Source organism: Puntigrus tetrazona, unplaced genomic scaffold (assembly GCF_018831695.1).
Source record: "Puntigrus tetrazona isolate hp1 unplaced genomic scaffold, ASM1883169v1 S000000008, whole genome shotgun sequence".
Lineage (NCBI taxonomy): Eukaryota > Metazoa > Chordata > Actinopteri > Cypriniformes > Cyprinidae > Puntigrus > Puntigrus tetrazona.
In genome coordinates, this window is record NW_025047688.1 from 631,045 (window position 1) to 646,044 (window position 15,000).

Here is a 15,000-nt window from a genome sequence, read left to right on the forward strand (position 1 = left end):
TGGGCCGCTTTAGCATCATAATCTATAAAGATTTAATTGTTTTAATATACACCAGCAGTTGTCTTTGTTCATATTGAACATAAATGTCATTTTATTTTGTAAGTAAATATTCCACTCTATGGAATAAGAAGAGTGAACATATTTTACTGCATTGGCTTTGAAACTAGATAACAAACAAAAGGCTGTTATTTGGAGTTTTTGAGCCTTTGGAAAGTTTAGAGTACTATGGGAAAGCATGTTTTTTGTTCACCAAAATTATTTTTATATGGATTTTCATATGATTTTGTTAAAATATAGTAAATAATTATTGTAATTATCATACAAAATATTGTACTACTACTACAATTTAAAATAACGTTATATTTTATATTTTACATCTTAAGGCAGTGTCACATTTGAAACAGTGGGGTTTTTTCTACTTCTAAGACTAGATGAAATCCTTTGGCGTTTGATGAGACCTTTCTTATTAGAGCAGTTTTAAGTAGTTGTGCTTCTAAAAATAGCTTCTCATTATCAACAACAATTTCCAAATTTTTCTGTAAACTTGTTTTCCCTCACTTGAAAGAGGATGTCTGTTTCTTTTGGAGCTGTTTGGGCATAGGCCACATTGATTTAAAATGACCGGACTGCAACATGAGGTTTATCGCAATGCATAAATCACAATTTTCAGAAATGATGTGAAAAAAGAAATGCATGTCTCCAGAAATGCACCAGTCTGTTGTTCTTTCCGGAGATGAAGGCTATTTCATGCACCACTGTCTTCATAGAAGACAACAAGCTGGACATCAGTGCACATATTTGTGCTCAGCTACTGTTACACACGGCTTCATTTGCAAAACTGAGAAGATTTTTTATAAACGCGTGACATTGTAGCATAAAAGCAAATATAAGTAGCATGGGTATGTTTGTAGCAGTAGCCAACAGTACACTGTATGGATCAAAATTATTCTTATATGCCAAAAATCATTAGGATATTAAGTAAAGATCATGTTACAGAAGTTCCAGTTTTGTAATTTCCCTACCGTAAATATCAAAATCCAATTTTTGACTAGTAATATGCATTGCTAAGAACTTAATTCGGACAACTTTAAGGTAGTTTTCTCAGTATTTAGGTTTTTGTGCACCCTCAGATTCCAGATTTTCAAACAGTTATATCTCGGCCAAATATTGTCTTAAACCATACGTGAATGAAAAGATTGCTTATTCAGTTTTTAGATGATGTAGAGTCTATGGTCCATGGTCACATAACTTATTATTATCATTAGTAGTAGTAGTAGTAGTAGTAGAGTTTTATTAGTATTTTAATGTTTCAGCCTTTCATTTTTAACTGCCTATAGATGGTTCATACCTAATTCTCAATGAAGTCCCGCCTCTTTTAGATATCCCGTTTGACCCAAAATGGAAAAAGGTTTTGAATGTCATTGCATGTTTATTTTAAAATAACCCGGACTCAATTTGATATGATCTTGGCTCGCTTTAGAGAGGTCTCAGACACCTAAAACTAACCAGCTGTGACAAAACCCTACATTTACTCGCGTTATAACTCTAGCTCAGTGGTGCGTTTTTTTTAAACCCGCCGTGTAGAGCTTACTTATTTAAGTGACGGACAGCTTTTCGCCCAAAACATTTCAGCGTTTTAGTGACTGAATAATATGCAACACTGTATCTGGTAACAAGGTTTTTCGTGACAATTCGGATTCGAGTCTATGACGGTGTCGTTGAAAGTATGCACGGTTTTCTCAAGCAGCTGTGGTCAGGTGGTTATCTGACCCTGTCCTGGAGAAGTGTGGTCTCCTGAACATCACGAATGATTATTCTGTAGAAACAGACATGGACATCTGGTTCTGCTTCTGACTGTGTTGTTTGTCTCGAGCTTTTCTTGTCTCTAACTGCTCTGAAGAACTATAACACTGTTTTTAACCACCTTTAACAGCCTCTCTTGCCGTATGTCTCTCTCTCTCTCTGTCTCTCTCTCTCTCTCTCTCTCTCTCTCTCTCTCTCTCTCTCTCTCTCTCTCTCTCTCTCTCTCTCTCTCTCTCTGTGTGTCTCGTGGCTTTGACACTAACAGGACTCTGCACTGGGACTGTGACCCCTCTACTCTTCTGCTTCACTCTGAGCTGGGGTACTGCACACTTTCTGCTCATTCTCCTTCTCTTCTGTTCTCTCAAACCTCTCAAGAAGTCACGAGCGATTGTTGGTAAACATGAGAAAGGCTTCGCTCAGCGATTGACGCAGTAAGATAGCTAGGCGTGCGGGTTCGGATGTGTGAAAAATTTCTGAAGCGAGCACAGTGATGGACATTTAGAGACAGTTACACCTGCAACGATGACAATGTTTACAATGCAAGTTAATTACCATTTATTCATTAGTCTTACTGTTTTTGAGATTTTAGAAAAATTGAATTTAGAATAAAAGAAATCAACATGATCAAATGCAAGTTTAGGAATTATATAATGACAAAAAAAGGTTAAACTAATACACTTTCTCTGTTCTAAAGGTTTCAGAGAATTAAAAGTGATCCAATCGCATGTGCACTGCTGGCTATTATTCCTTAACCATACGTTAAATGAAATTATTAAGGCATTTATACAAATGTTATATAATTTATGATTTGTTCGATTATGTTTGAAATCAATTGATCACAATTTCTATTTACCTACAAACTAATTTAAGCGCTAAAAGCCTTTTAACATGAAAAGATTTTCAAGAGCATAAGAAACTAATTCAGTCAAACGTGTCCATTTCTGACCACCTTTGAATGTGTTCTTGGTGATTGGATCCTGACATATTGAAACATGTTTTCACCTGTGCTGTGTTTAGTGCTGCCTACTTATGATAGAGATCTTACCAGAACTAATCGTGGCCTCAGATTGTCATCTGCTAAAGACAGATGCACTAAACGTTTAGATGGTTGATGGTTGTTCCAAATGATTTATGTGTTTGTGTGTGTGTGTGTGTGTGTGTGTGTGTTTGTGCTCTTTCAGACGTGGTCCTCTGAAGTTGGCCATGGTGAAGGTGACCCATGTGGATTTCCCTCCCAAAGAGGTGGTGTCCTACACCAAGGAGACACAGACGCCCACCATGACAGAACAGAAAGAGGGTGAGCTGTCTACAGACACATGCAGACGTTCTGACTAACACAAGATTTTTTTCATTTCATGGACGGTAAACAAGAAGCCGTGTAAGAAGCGGGATAATGTACATCCAGCAGGTTGTTATCGCAGAATAAAGCCTTCGCAGCCTGTCTGGCTTTATTCTGCGATAACAACTTGCTGGATGTACGGTATCCCTTACTTATGTAACATAAATTACATATCAACATTTAATATTGTATATACTGTATGTGTGTGTAAGGCTTATTATATAGCAGTCAATGACTTTTCCTGAAATAACGGAATTTATTTTGCCATAGGTTATTATTTTACAAAGGTGGTTTGTCTTGTTGCAAAAAAAGTAATAGTCAAGCAAGTTGAAACTAAGTTTTTTTGTTGTTGTTTTTTCACAGAGGATGCAGGTCAGGGTAGAAACAAGCGTGACTGGCACATGTCAATCATTAGAAAATGAGGCTGCTGAGTGGCTCTGCAGCAGCAGTTAGAGCACAAGCCTCTGATCTGAGAGCTATTCAGATGTTAGTGTGTGTGTGTGTGTGCACACGAGACATCAGAAGTGTGTAACCCTTTTTAGAAATGATCTGACTGTAGTGAACATGGAGATGAAAGCTGAGGGAAAATTGCAGAGACTCGAGAAACATAAGACGTCAAGGCAAGATTAAACTCACACACACACACACTCACATCCGTTTACAGAGATGGAGCGAGGGGGCACAGGAAATGAGCAGTAGGATAGTGGAGATATGAGAGTGTGTGTCCAAAGGCAGGTCAGGATTTGTGTAATTGCAGTTGAGGTCTTTTATGTGGCCGTTCGTGCATGTCTGTGACCGCCCCACTCTCAGATACACACGATCACTGCAGTACACAGTGTGTGTTTGTGGGTTGTCTATTCTGTTGGCGTTTGTGCAGGAGATAATTAGGGATTGTTTTAATGAAAGCTTTTTAGGGATCTATTTTAGGGATGTCATGACTATATCAGTATTTGACAATTTCATGTATTGCCATTGATCTGGTAAAGCTGATTATTAGATGCAGGTATTACCATGGCCTGTTTTGCATTTAAACTTTCTTTCAAACACATTTTAAAAAAGAATGTGATGTCAGTTATTAGACATAGCAATAAAATAATGTTTCCTTTTTAATCATGAATTAATTGTGACTAAAGAGTAGAACTGTGAGAGACGTTACTTATGATCTAAAACTGTGGTCAGTGGATTGATTTTTATCACAGAAATAACATTTAGAAAAACATCTTCCAGTTTAAAAATAAAATACATCCATCCTTTTTTCCCCTATGAATCAATCAAAAGAATTGAGAGAATCTAACACATCACTTTTTATGTTGTAGTTTTAAAAATAATTGTTAATAAGCGTCAATGTAGATTTTTACATTAATAATAAATGTTTCTTGAGCGGCATGATCAGTATATCAGAATGATTTCTGAAAGATCACTTGACTCAAGACTGGAGTAACGATGTTGAAAATTCAGCTTTGCATGCTAAGAATAATTACATTTAAAAATGCATGCAAGTAGATTTTTTTAATTTTTTATTCAATTGAACTAATATTTCAGAGTTTGTTTTGTACACATTTTCTTTAATCAAATAATAGTTTCATAATGTACTCTACATTGTTGTTTATTACTTTAATTGTTAGGTATCAATTTTAATTAAATATAATTTCTCTTATCCCTATAGTGAAAAGTGTTTGTAAATCAAGAGAGGACAATATTTTAAGGCATTTCAGAGCAAACGCAGAGTCATGGCGAGATAGATTTACACATTGTCAAAAGGCTGAAAAAAGTATATAGAGAGATGTTTTTTCTCTGCTGTGTCACTTTGCCCCAGCCCGCAGTAAGTTTAAAATTAAGACTTTTATCTGCAGACTGTCCGAAAGCGCGCACACACCATCTCTCCTTCCATTCCTGCCACTGTATAATCATTTCATCAACTCTCACACTCTCTCCTCCAGCACATAACAAATCACTCTGGGTGACATTGGGAGGTTTTCCCATCTCCCTCGCTCTCTTTCTCTCTGATGGAGTGGTTTGTGGTGAAGAGGCTTGTGGGGCTGTTGAAGGCTCAGCTCTGTGTAGGTCAGGAGGTGTGTGTGTGTGTGTGTGTGTGTGTGTGTGTGTGTGTGTGTGTGTGTGTGTGGCCGTTACTGTGTTGCAGCAGGACATGCAGGTGTCAGTGTTGTATCAGAGCGCCAGATACGGTTAAATTCACACGCATTCAATGCATTCTAGAAACAAAGTGACTCCCTTAAATTTTCAGGATGCATGCTTATCATGCCATGTGTCTGTCACAAGTTACGGCCCTTTTTTACGTTGCGTTCTGACCTGATATGACCGTCTGTCTGAACATTTTATTAGACATTTCACATATCTTGAGCTTCTTCAATCGGTTTTATGGTCTTTTATGGTCTGCATTAAAAACGGCGCGGATGGAAATGGCTTTTATTACTGCCCAACCCACAGCTCTGCTTGCTGGAGCACCAGGGGTTGTGAGAGTGTGAAATTGAATTAAAAGTGATTGTTTTAATCGTCCTTGTGCTCGCGGGAGGGTTAATATCCCGTGCTAATCACAAGAAGCCTCTCGTATGGAGAGCATCTCTCTTAAAGTGAGGAACCCTCAGCCCAGCTCTTTACAGATCCAAGCATCTCTAAATGAATACTATTGTCCATCATCTCCTAAACACACTTATTTCATCATTCATCAGCTATCAGTCAGTGACGCAGGAATTACCACATTGATTACAGGGATAACAAAAAGCCTCCGCTGTTCTCGTTTTATCTTAAGTTTGTGTTTTGCACGAACTTTTTGAGTCAAACTAATTTGGTAATGTCTTCACAAAAAATTTATACAATATAAGTTGTCTTAAAACCTATAATTATCAAGCGGCTTGCTAAAGATCCAGTCAATAGTGTTGTGATGTATGAAACAATGCTGACATAGAAACCAAAGAAGTTTCTGTTGGTTAGCATGTTATATTCTCATGACCAACTTGAACCTGTTGTAAAATCGACAACGAAATGGCAAAAATCTTCCCAAACTCGTAGAGCCTTTGTCGTGAAAACTTGCTCACACGGTATGCACAATTCCCAATGTCGTAGTTTCCTCATAGTCGCCTTTTAACAGAAGCAACTATCTGTAGGAATTTTTCACCCATACACAGAACATCAAATCTTGGGACCTGGATTTAGGCTTTGAAGATACAGTGCTTTAGTGGTATATTCAAACAATCAAATCCAGCCTTTAAAGCTCAGAAGCACCGTTGAACATTGATCTTTATTGATCTGTTCAACTGAACTTCCTCTCTGGAGGAGGATGCGACTGTAAGAGTTGCGCACATCTCTTAGTTTTGTTTTCCAGCTGTAAATCCCATCGAGAGTAACCCCTTCGTTGGGTCGCTCGGGAGAACCGGACTCGTATTCACAAAGCCGAGGTTGGCCTGGGCCTCTTTCACAAGCACACACGCGGAAGTCGGCGCTCAGAGGTCTCTCTGCGTCTCCTTTTCTGTGGGCGTCTGACGGACTCCGTGCACCTGCAGAGGACATCAAAGAGCATTAGCCTTGTTCTCGAACAACCTCTGACCCCATGGGGCGCTTGCATTAATACATTGTCCTTTGACAAAGCCTGCCGATTACCGGCCGCTCTCTTTCTCTCTATGCTTACGCCCTCCCCCTGCAAAAAGCTTTTATTTCTTGAGGGATACAAAAGCTATAATTGCTGCTGCTTTGAGATGAGGTGTCGATGGGAAGGGGATCTGCCATCAGGGTGAATTCTGTTAAATGTTTTTCTCCCTCTCTTTCTCTCTCTCTCCTCCCCTCTGTGGGGTCACCAGGATCACTTGCTTTTCTCCAAATGGGCATTTTTGCTGGCAGGTGCATTACACCCCTTATTTTCAGATTGTCTTTCCGCTGCTAATGCCTGGCAGGTTGATTGCTCGGGTCTGGCTGGCGGAGAAAGGGCCGCGTTGCGTTCGGGCCCCGGACTGAAAGACACTGATTACTGTTTTCCTCCGAGCCTGATTGAGGCCCTTGAAAGGAAAGATTTTAACCTTCTCTCCTCTCTCCTTGCTGAGTACGGGCCCGGCACGGCAAGATGGCCCGTGTCATCAGAACGACTCTATAAACTCATCAGAGCGAACCCCCACCACCCCCACCATCTCTCTCTCTCTCTTTCTCTCTCTCTCTTCAAACCCGGCCCTTCCTGAGAGAGAGCTGTGGACACGTTTCTGATGTAAAATTTGACAGATGACATTATCATTTTGATTATTGCAGGAAAGGGCGATTTCACTCTCTACTGAAACAAGTTTTTCTGGTCATACAGACAGCTGCCATTAGCACGAACGGACCACAGTTTGATTATCGAACATGACTGTTTGTAGGGAAATTAATTAGACAAAAATTAGGACTGATTTGATTATTTTACTCCTACTCGTGTCATTGGACGAGATCTTGGAATATGCTCTTTTCTGTATAGTGAGACATATAGAAGTCTTTAGTTAGTTGTAGCATTATATTCATATAATGTCATATCATGTTCTGTAGTCAATTTTGTGGGAAGAAAATATTGAAGATCATTATTTTTCTGATACTTTGCCCATTTAAAAAAGAGGTTTAGTTCAACCAAAAGTGAAAATTACTCACCCACGAGGCATCCTATGACTTTCTTCTTTCAGATGAATTCAATCAGAGTTATATTAAAAATTGCTCTTGCTCTTCCAATCTTTATAATGGGTGAGTGTTTCTGTTCAACAGTCCAAAAGTTGTCAAAAAAAAGTGTCAAACATGCCTCACATGGCCTTGGTCTTGAGGGAATAGTTCTGCTATGCTGTTGGTTATTGCTGTTGTCTTGGAACTTGCTACTGCCAATGCATACAGCGATTTGGTTCTGTTAGCTTTTAAGACATCCTGCTGCTGCACAAATAGCATACAATAACCCATAGCAGATCTATACAGGTGGAGCTGGGGAGGGTGGAGGGTTTCAGAGGAACTCTGAAAGTGCACTGCAAAATGCTGTAGTGAACGCTATCCAGCCACCTACTCTGGCGGGTCGTATTTTATATACAGTAATAAAACTGGGCATTAATGCTTGTCTCAGAGTAAAACTAGTAGATTTTTTTTAAGGGGCAAGTGAAAGAACAATTTTACTTGCCCAACCGGACAACTAATCTGATTAAAACGTCATTGCACCGAAATGTTGGGAATGTATGCAAAATGAATCAGCTTGTGCCAAGTAGTCGTGAATCTCATCAGTTTGCTTTAATGACCCATCAGCCTGTGCCATCTAGAACCATTCATGACAGAACTTGGCATTTCTCTCCGTCAAACAGGATTTTCGCCAATGATGTCATATTCGATCAGTTTCTCTTATATGAGCTAATGTCTCATAGGCACTGTAAAATATTATTATATTTTAATATTTTTTATATTATGGTTTTATTTTACATTTACATAAAGTATAAAAGTAGGGTATATATATTGTTTAATTTAAGTTATAATAATAATAATAATAATAATAATAGTTAAAGTTCCAAACCTGTAAAAAAATATATATATATATATTGCAATTCGATTTTGTTTTCCCTCCAAATCATCCAATTTTTTTGTGTTTTTATAGTGCCATTTTCAGACCGTACCTCTTTTGCTAGAATATTCTTCAGATATTCTCCTTTTCTGTTTCACCGATGAATGAAAGTCACATGGATTCGGAATGGTATGAATGCAAATAAATGAAAACATTTAGTTTTGGGAACTATTCCTTTAACATCCATTTAAAATGTTTCAGTGAGCTTTACATTTGTTCAGGCCTCATTGGCAGAGTATTGTCAGAGATGAGCTGTGTGTGGCTTACAGCTGGTCAGGCCAGCGGCTTCATTTAGCTGCTCATGTTTGGGGTGAATAGCGGTCCCTAGACCCCCTGCTGACTCTCTAATTGCACAGACTTGTGTATCCGGAGAAAGTCTTGACTAAAAGCAGTCAGGCAGAAACCCCTGTGCCATCCCTGTGCCACCACACACACAAACGCAGCAAAACCATCTGCCTAACACACACACACACACAGCCATCAGCTGTCTCAGCCGCTGGCACCTGCTGCCCTGCTCTGTGTGTGTGTGTGTGTGTGGGATGCGCTGCTGAATAGTCCCTGTCTCAGTTACTTTGGGAGTCTGTTGGACGGGCTGTAGGTTAAGACCTCGTTGATGGCATAGACCCCTGTAGATGAGAGAGGACGGACTGTGGATGTGGATACGATGTCTAATCACTCACACACTCCAGGTTGTTCTTGGGCATTTGAACAGACTAAACAGGCTGTTAGTCATGGACTTGTCACATATTCACTGGGTTTCAGGAATTTGTTGGCTGATTCAGTTTGATTTTCTTCCCCCACTTATTCAATTTATATTAATCAGAACCAGTGAAATGAAGCAAATCCTTCCACTGCCCTTTTTATTTTATGTTAATAAGGAATCGGGGTAAAATTAACATCTATCACCTGGTTCTTTTAACGCAGTGATGACCATTTGTTTATCATACACTCGTTTTAGTTTTTATAACTGCTATGGTTAAGTAAATATGAAATGTAAATTTCCCACCCAAAGTATTTTTAGCTTTTTATGACGTTTATTACATTAAAAAATAAAAACTGCTTTTGCTATTGGACCTTTAATAGGCTACTTACGTATGTTACTGATTTCTGTTACTATCGACTGACTTTGTGCAGAATGGCTCCTATAGAGACAGAGAAACACGTGTCACAATCTGAAAACCACTCCCGCCGGGGGGGTTGTTTGGCTTTTTGATGTTTCTGATTTATAACAAAAAAGAGAACGGTGCCTAAAAGCTCCTGTGTGATAAAGTGTTCAGTAAGCAAGTTAAAAACCCAGAGATATGTTTTTATTAGCCTTTGACCCCCAAAATGAGTGTTTGAGGACCCAAAAGTAGAGAGCTGTGTGAACCAGTCATACTTGAGGGAAACCTAATCGGCAACAGGAAACATTTACTATTTTTAACCATGTCAAAGAATTATTTTACCACCCTATGTGAACCTGAGAGGAGGAGATACATTGAGAAACTAAATTGTATTGGCTTTTGTCATTGCCCCTAGTCCTTACCTACTTTTTGTTGGAGAAATGATCCATAATAAATGGCACCAACAAATAATTGGATTTTGCTAGCAATGAAATAGCAGAGTACAAATAGTACAGCCAGATAGTACAATTTGAGAAATGCAGTGCTATAATGTTGCCGTGAGTCCTTTAATAGCAGTTAGTCCAAAGTAAACAAATGTAATCTTGTAAATACCATATAAACCTAATGAAAACCCAAAGCAGTGTGTAACATGGGCACTGTAATGAGATTATGTTAATGTTTGTGATCTCTGTCCCTATTGCAGAGGAAGATGAGGAGGAAGAGGCCGCGCCCCCGCAGCCTGAGGTCGAGGCAGAGAAAGAAAAACCTGCAGAAAAACAAGATGAGGAAGGTATTGAACGCAGTGTCCTATCAACGTTTTATTTTAGTATCATTGATCTACTAGCTTAGTTTTTGAGAACAAAACAAAACGCCAGTCATGAATTAGAAGCACAAACACACAGTTTCTAAGGATTTCGATATAAGCCAAGAGGAGACTGGTTTTCCTTTTGCTCCTACATTTCCTAGAGACACGCACAACACATACGCACTACAACAGCCGCCTGAACATCTTCAGGTTTATCACATTTGAAATATGGATATTTATCTCACAAAAACGAATGCTTTCGCTACAGGAGGCCTTTATTCACTCCACGGAGTTGTGTGAGGGACACGTTTTGTTACGTATGCGCTCGCTTTATTTAACATGCTTTGAACCGTTAAAGAAAAACACTGCAACAACAGAGCTTAGAAGCACCAGGACAATTTTTTTTTACTTTTTTTAAAACAATTTTAAAACTCAGATCGGATCGGAGAAAGTCAAATACACCTCGATGCTTCGGAAGTAAAAGACGGGCTAATTTTTATTTTTGGGTGAACTAACCCTTTAATTGTTTTGTAACTTGTGATTTTACTTGGCAGCAAATTAAAAGCTTGAGACAAAAACCATAGTTAATGATTTGTAATAGCAAGAATTGAACAATTTTTTTTATTTAATGTTGGTATAATGGAAACACAATCTAGCAGAAAAATGGAGAAATACAAGAAAGGAAAAACTGAAATATTGACAGTTTAATGCACACAATTTAGTGCACCCTGCTTTAAGTCGTGGACTTGATTCTGCCCAGAGTGGGCATTCAGTTTTCAGTATTTTGGGATCCATTTCTCCACTTATGCACAGTTTTAGACATCTTTTGTGAAGAGCTGCTTTCTTACAATGACGATGAAGCATCTTGCATGGCTCGAAACTGGCATTGACTGGAACAAACCTGGAACTGCTTCACAGCCGTGCAGTTACAAACACTGTTTAATTAAACACTTTGCAACCAATCACTAGAAACAAATTGAACGATTCTGATGCATAAATGCGCATCTTAATCTCATCCAGTTTCGCCCGTGCCACTGTTTGTTGTGTGTTTGTGAGTGCAGCGCTCCCTCACGAGCTGACAGAAGAGGAGAAGCTGCAGATTCTGCACTCGGAGGATTTCATGGAGTTTTTCGATCACAGCACACGCATTATGGAGCGCGCTCTGTCTGAACACGTGGATGTCTTCTTCGACTACAGCGGCCGTGACATGGAGGAGAAGGAGGGGTAACAGTCAGCCCTGCTCACCTCAACTAACTCACAAACCAGCTCATGTGCACTGTTTAATGTGAGATGCCTGTGTGTGTGTGTCTAGTGAGATGCAGGCTGGGGCCAAACTGTCTCTAAACAGGAAATTTGTTGATGATCGCTGGTCCAAGCAGCGAGTGGTGACCTGCCTGGATTGGTCCCCACAGGTACGTGACCTCCTAAACTTCATATATATCAAAACTTCAAGTAATATACTATACATTTTCTGTTGTCATACAAGTATAAATAGTAAACAGGACCCATTAGTCACTCTCACTATACTCCTTAAATCCTGATTTATAATCACAACATCGTCTGACCACAACATCTACACTAATAAGCGACTACATAAGCAGCAGTTTTGCCTGTTTTTTCAAAAGTATGTGAAATATTTAAAATTCGCGGCATAAAATCTATGTCTGTCCACAGCACAAACAGATGTGAGCACAAAACACTGAAACGTGAGTTTACATGAGAAATCTCCTGGCGTCACGCATTTCCTCAAGCAATTAGTGGCTCAACAGATACTTTATGACGTTGTTGATTTCAGTAGTATTAACTGTACCTGCGTATAAGAAAGTATATACACGAACAAATGCATTGACAGCATTTAAAATACAGTCAGTGGTTTGCTACACTATTTACTAAATGCTGGTCATATGTTTCAGTATTGCTTTATATTGATGGACAGCTTAAATGAGGGTCTGGTTGGGTCACAGCATTAAACCTGAATGCATACGTTTAAGTAGCACGTATGAACCTGCACAACTGTAATGACATTGTTGCTCTTCAGGTGTTTGGGGAAAAAACGCTTTATTTCCGGAAAACCTGTAATTTCAAACATATATACTTACATTTCAGTCTGAATGTAACACAGGCATTGTCTATTACATTTTGTCTAGTCTTTATATGTTTACAAAAATGCATGTGTAAATTATGAGTTAACGATTTCTTCATGTAGCATTTAGTTAGCATTTTGAATTATTAATATAAAAAATAGTGCTGTCTATATATCTGGATGAGACTTTTTCTACATACACATGCCTATTTGTCTCAGATATTGTTCACAAATCTGTCTAAATCTGTGCACTTCGTGGCCAGCACCGGACATAATCACCGGACAAGCACCCATTGAGCAAGTTTGGGATTCTCTGGGTCGTGACACAGTTTCTGCCGATATCCAGCAACTTCACACAGTCATTAAAGACCAACGTTCCACAGGCCACAATCAACAATCTGATCTATGGTGGTCACACCAGATACTGACTGGTTTTTGGACCCCTCCAATATAGTACAACTGCACATTTTAGAGTGGCCTTTTATTGTGGCAAGCCTAAGGCAGACCTGTGCAATAATCATGCCGTCTTATCAACATCTTGATTATGCCACAGATAGTGGATGGATTAGGAGAAGACTTAGACATATTTGTGAACAATGTTCAAATAGTGTACAAATTAAAAGTCTTAGATCTTTGAGTTCAGCTCAAACAAAAACAAAATATATTGAATAATATGTGCTTAGGCTACTACTAATAAATGGCTAATATTCTAGAAATAAGCAGGCTAAAAAGCTAGTTAAGAGAGTCTAAAAATATCACCATTATATCATGTAATCTTATCAATATATGTAATATGTATTTGTAACATTTTGTCCAAAAATTAATTGAACCAACACACGCACACATCTGTAACAAGACGTTTTTCTTATGCAGTATAATGTTCAGTTCTTGATCTGTACACATGTGTTTACAGTATCCAGAGTTGCTGGTCGCCTCTTATAACAACAACGAGGAAGCACCGCATGAGCCTGATGGAGTGGCTTTGGTCTGGAACATGAAATACAAGAAGACCACACCGGAGTATGTCTTCCACTGTCAGGTATACACACACACACACACACACACACACCTGCCTTCAATCAGCAACGACTGACTTCTCACTCCTCCCCATGCACACACCTCCTGAAAGCCATCCCACGTAACATGATTGTCATATACAAACACCTACACACCGGCCTGATATCTCACGGGTGGGCTGCAGCCGGATTTCCTTCCATCCTCTCTTCCTCTCCGTCTCCCTCTCACGCCCTGCACACTGTGATTTCATTCTACTGGCATTTAAACACAAACGCACACACGCACTTGTGATACCTTAAAGGAATAGGTCAAAATCTATTGTCATCACAAAGCCATGATTTTTGTCTCACAAGGATTAGGTTTTGAGGACTTCTTTTTCTTACAGGCGTTAAACAGTGTCTGCGATCTCTGTTTGTTTTTCATGTAAGAATGAACGACATACAGGTTTACGACATTATCTAAGGGAGTTAAATGATAATGACATGTTCGTTTATGATACAGTTGCACATTCACGTTCATTCACATTCTCAGGTTCATATGTTTTTAATAGAGATCTGCCAGTGACGGTGAGTACTGAATACTGCTTAAACCTCCCAGTACGTTTAAACTCTGCATATACACCTCTTGCGTTCTTATGGTCTGTTTTAACTCGAGGAGTAGCTCACCCAAATATGAATCTTTTTCCTACTTTGGAAGCCAATGGTGACCCAAAACGGCCTGGATTACCAACTTTCTTCAAAATATCTTGCTTTGGGTTCATCAGAACAAAGTAATTCATACAGGTTTGGAACTGATGACGGGATTTTAATTTCTTCAGGCACGTTCAGAAATTAATTTTGTTTTGCTGCATTACAAATAGCGCAGGAGCAAATTGTAGCTTTTTTTTGGATGTTTTTCGCTGATCAGTTGTGTATGTGATGAGTGTTGGCTGTGTGTTTGCCCTGAGGTGATCTGCTGCGGATGGTTTGAGTAGAACCACATGTGCCACCCTCAGCAACGGATACACACACACACACAGACACAGACACACACACACACACACACACACACACACACACACACAGACACACACACACACACACACACACACACACACACACACACACACACAGACACAGACACACACACACACACACACACACACACACACACACACACACACACACACACACACACACACACACACACACACACACACAGACAGAGAGAAAAATCCAGCAGCACACACAGCCAAAAAGGTGTGAAGAGGTTGTTACTTTTTCCATCTTTTTGCTGAGTGTGTTGGGC

At 39.3% G+C, this 15,000-nt stretch overlaps 1 protein-coding gene across 3 annotated transcripts in view; it reads left to right on the forward strand.

The window, feature by feature from the left end:
* dync1i2a (dynein, cytoplasmic 1, intermediate chain 2a) overlaps positions 1 to 15,000 on the forward strand; it is a 28,234-nt gene that overhangs the window by 5,941 nt on the left and 7,293 nt on the right. For 2 of the 3 annotated variants that reach the window (XM_043229642.1, XM_043229643.1), the window contains exons 5-10: positions 2,069 to 2,122; positions 2,985 to 3,100; positions 10,512 to 10,598; positions 11,675 to 11,837; positions 11,926 to 12,025; positions 13,610 to 13,735. In XM_043229642.1, the coding sequence (XP_043085577.1) occupies positions 2,069 to 2,122; positions 2,985 to 3,100; positions 10,512 to 10,598; positions 11,675 to 11,837; positions 11,926 to 12,025; positions 13,610 to 13,735 (646 nt within the window). The remainder of the gene's footprint in view (positions 1 to 2,068; positions 2,123 to 2,984; positions 3,101 to 10,511; positions 10,599 to 11,674; positions 11,838 to 11,925; positions 12,026 to 13,609; positions 13,736 to 15,000) is intronic. The other variant, XM_043229644.1, reaches the window with a different exon arrangement.